Source organism: Eufriesea mexicana, unplaced genomic scaffold (assembly GCF_001483705.2).
Source record: "Eufriesea mexicana isolate 0111107269 unplaced genomic scaffold, ASM148370v2 scaffold5767, whole genome shotgun sequence".
NCBI classification, from domain to species: domain Eukaryota; kingdom Metazoa; phylum Arthropoda; class Insecta; order Hymenoptera; family Apidae; genus Eufriesea; species Eufriesea mexicana.
In genome coordinates, this window is record NW_016913695.1 from 684,850 (window position 1) to 688,098 (window position 3,249).

At 29.5% G+C, this 3,249-nt stretch overlaps 1 protein-coding gene across 2 annotated transcripts in view; it reads left to right on the forward strand.

Annotated features, from left to right (window-relative positions):
- The window catches only part of Asx (transcriptional regulator additional sex combs), a 6,704-nt gene extending 5,619 nt beyond the window's left edge, over positions 1–1,085 (forward strand). The window contains exon 7 of one of the 2 annotated variants that reach the window (XM_017906613.1): positions 631–1,085. In XM_017906613.1, the coding sequence (XP_017762102.1) occupies positions 631–1,047 (417 nt within the window). In that variant the 3' untranslated portion in view covers positions 1,048–1,085. Of the gene's footprint in view, positions 1–236; positions 281–630 lie in introns of those variants that run through there. The other variant, XM_017906614.1, reaches the window with a different exon arrangement.
- The last annotated feature ends 2,164 nt before the right edge of the window (positions 1,086–3,249 follow it).

Genomic DNA, 3,249 nt, shown 5'->3' on the forward strand with positions numbered 1-3,249 from the left:
ATATAAAAAATATCTATAACTTATATTTATTTTATTATTTCTTGTATTACAATATATATTGCATATAAATTATAAGCATCTGCAATGTGATTAAATTAAAATATATATCAAACATAATGAATATGATTATGTTCATTTTTATTTATTTAAAATTTTATCTTACATTTGAAAAATTCATATAAAGTAGAAACTCAAGTTTGTATCATATATTATTTGATATTTTTCTGTGTGTACAGTGCTAATCTTGCGGGTGGCTTGTGATGATCACTGTATCATACAGGTACCTAAATAAATAAATCTACTTAATAGTTTTGAGTTTCTAAAAGTAGTATAACAATATCGCGATCCTCAAATTCAGAGAAGACAGAACATTATTAAAATAAGTAACAATGAAAAAAATATGTGAATGATATATTTCATAAGATGTTTTTTCTTTTTCTTTTTTTTTTTTTTTTTAATTGGAAGGACAAAGGTAAAAGGAAAGACATTAATAAAGTTACTAGGGTGATGCCATGTGTTACTTACTGTAACCAAATATAGTAATTTAATTCTCCTCTTGTGGAAGAATTATAAATTTAAATTACTATTTAAAATCAGGAAAATTATTTTTCAACTAAATAACATTTTTAGGTTCCAGAAAGCAATACTGTAGCACAATTAGGATCCACAACAACAGGTGGATTGGGTCAATATATATTGGTGCAGAGAACAGGAGTTGGAGATAGTGCCCCAAGAGCATCATCTGCTCCCCCTCTGCCACCTCAAATTGCTGGAATGGGTGTTGGAGTACATTTAGTACGTGGCAGACCAGCCAGTGCAGGAGAGGGTTCACATCAGGCCGTAACATTGAAAGCAAGGGGCACTGATGGTAGAGGAGGAGGTGGCGCCGAACCTGGAGCACCCGGTATGATTATGGGTGGTGATCCACCGCCCCCTTGTGAATGTAATATGCGAGGTGCTATGGTAATATGTCGACAGTGTGGCGCGTTTTGTCACGATGACTGCATCGGGCCTCAACGTATTTGTGCTACCTGTCTTATACGTTAATCATTGTTTAACGATTGTTTCTGTATAAATTAAAAAGAAACCGCATTATTAGAGTGCTGAGTATCAAATTGCGAATAAATATATTATTTTGGCTGAAACCCTTATCGAAAATGATATATCGCATGAATTTGAAAGAAAGAAAACTTGAAGATTTTGTATGAACACGCAAATTTGTTGTTCAGCACTTTAATATGAGTGGTGGTTCACGTTGGAGAGGAAATTAATGAATACAGTTGCACACATTTACAAAATTTTTAATTTTGATTTTTCTATGGTTGCTTGTTCAGTATTAACTTGTGATTGCTTCTGTACAAAGTGTCTTTTTAGCTCTTGTATTTTACTGTTCTTATATTATTGGTTTTTTGACAATAGACAATTCTTGCAAAATTTTAATGTAGTAATTTTTTTATAAAATAATCTTTTAATTGGTTTTTATAATTTTTATTACACAATTGGTGAATTTAATTAGTGAAATATTACAACTGTACTCTTGTAATTTCCATCTAAGAGAATAAAAGAATAAATCTCTTACAGTCAGACTCTAATACCGTCTTCCAGTAAGCATCACATTCTTCAACATGCGTCTTTACTATTTATTTATTAACAGACATTTAATTTTATTCTTATTATGTAGAAAATATTCCTGTACATGCTGATCTCAAGTTTTACTAGAGAAAGTCAAAAACTTATTCTTACATGCTCTCTTGTAATCATTTCTTTTAATATAGTTTAAGTGCAAGGACGAAGTTTGCACTGATCATGGAACAATTACTATTACTACAATAGAACATCTTGTACAGGAATGTTGCTTAAGGGTAACTATTTTTGATTAATATTATTAATCTATTGCAATGATGAGATCTAATTAGATAAATGTAGAGTTTACATATTTTATCTTTATCTCTCACTTCGTTGTAAACAATTTTCTAGGGTAAATATTAAATATATTATTTGCTTCACGTTAACGTGAAATTAAACATCATAAAACGGAGTATGAAAAAACCGTATAAAATTAAAAATCATAGTTCCACGATCGACATTTTACATTGTGTACATAATTCGCATTTCTCAAGTTTTTACGTATGTTTTCGAATCTTTATGAGAAATATGATCATTATTTTACACGAAATAGATTTTCAAAAAATTGAAAACTCTCATATTATTTTCTTAAGCAATTGTAGCCAAATACTGGATTACGATTGTTGCGTCTGTGTATAAGTATGATAACATAACGCATGTTCCGCTATAAAAAATATCGGTCATCATTCTCGATGGGATATACAAGTTGTGTTTACTGTATATCGATAAATTTTCGTATTGATATGTTTTTTTGGCATCATCCATAAAAATATGTAGTATTATTGCGATTCGATAGAACAACCATTGTGTATTTGTCGCTCAAATGTAAATAAAATCATATTCGTTTAATGTGTAAATTCGTTTAATATGCGCAGTGTACGTGATAAAGTGCGGATTTGGCAATGGTCAGTATTGTGAGAAAACGACATCTAAACAGTATGATGAAGCGCAGCAATTTTAGTTTCTGATGCAATTTACAACCCCCAGAATCATCTTGTATTTGCAAAATATGCAATCGTCACAATACAACATACGTTGAATTCGTACTTTATAGAATAACGCATTACCTGTTGGAAACAGCAATAGCCACTTAACATATATGTACAAAGGTATTCTATATTTACGAATGCTGGAATTAAAAAAGTAGTATTAAGTCTCAGACAAGAGTATTTCTTTCGAACCATGAGATTATTTTTATCTTTTCTTTCTAAGTCCCTCACGGGAGTAACAAATAATACAATACTGCAAACAAATGATTTTGTTATTTCTATACATGCTTTAATATTTGAAATAATTTTGTGAATATCAAAATATATTTGTATTATTTTTTAGTACATTATTGTTGTAGATAGAATATTTTATTCGTATACTTACATAATTTTGCTCTTTAAACGAGTGTTTCAATATTTTGATTGCACGATTTTACATTATTAGCAACTAATAGAATTAACGGCTGTGATGATGTTTCTCTCTGAAATTTTCGCCATAAAATATTGTACTTCATTTTTAACGCGTATTTCATTCTTTTAAATAAATTTATTGTAAACTTTGTAACTGATCAGTATTACTTTACTAAGTATTACCTTTTTTCTGTATTATATATACAAGTTTTAATATATTGCA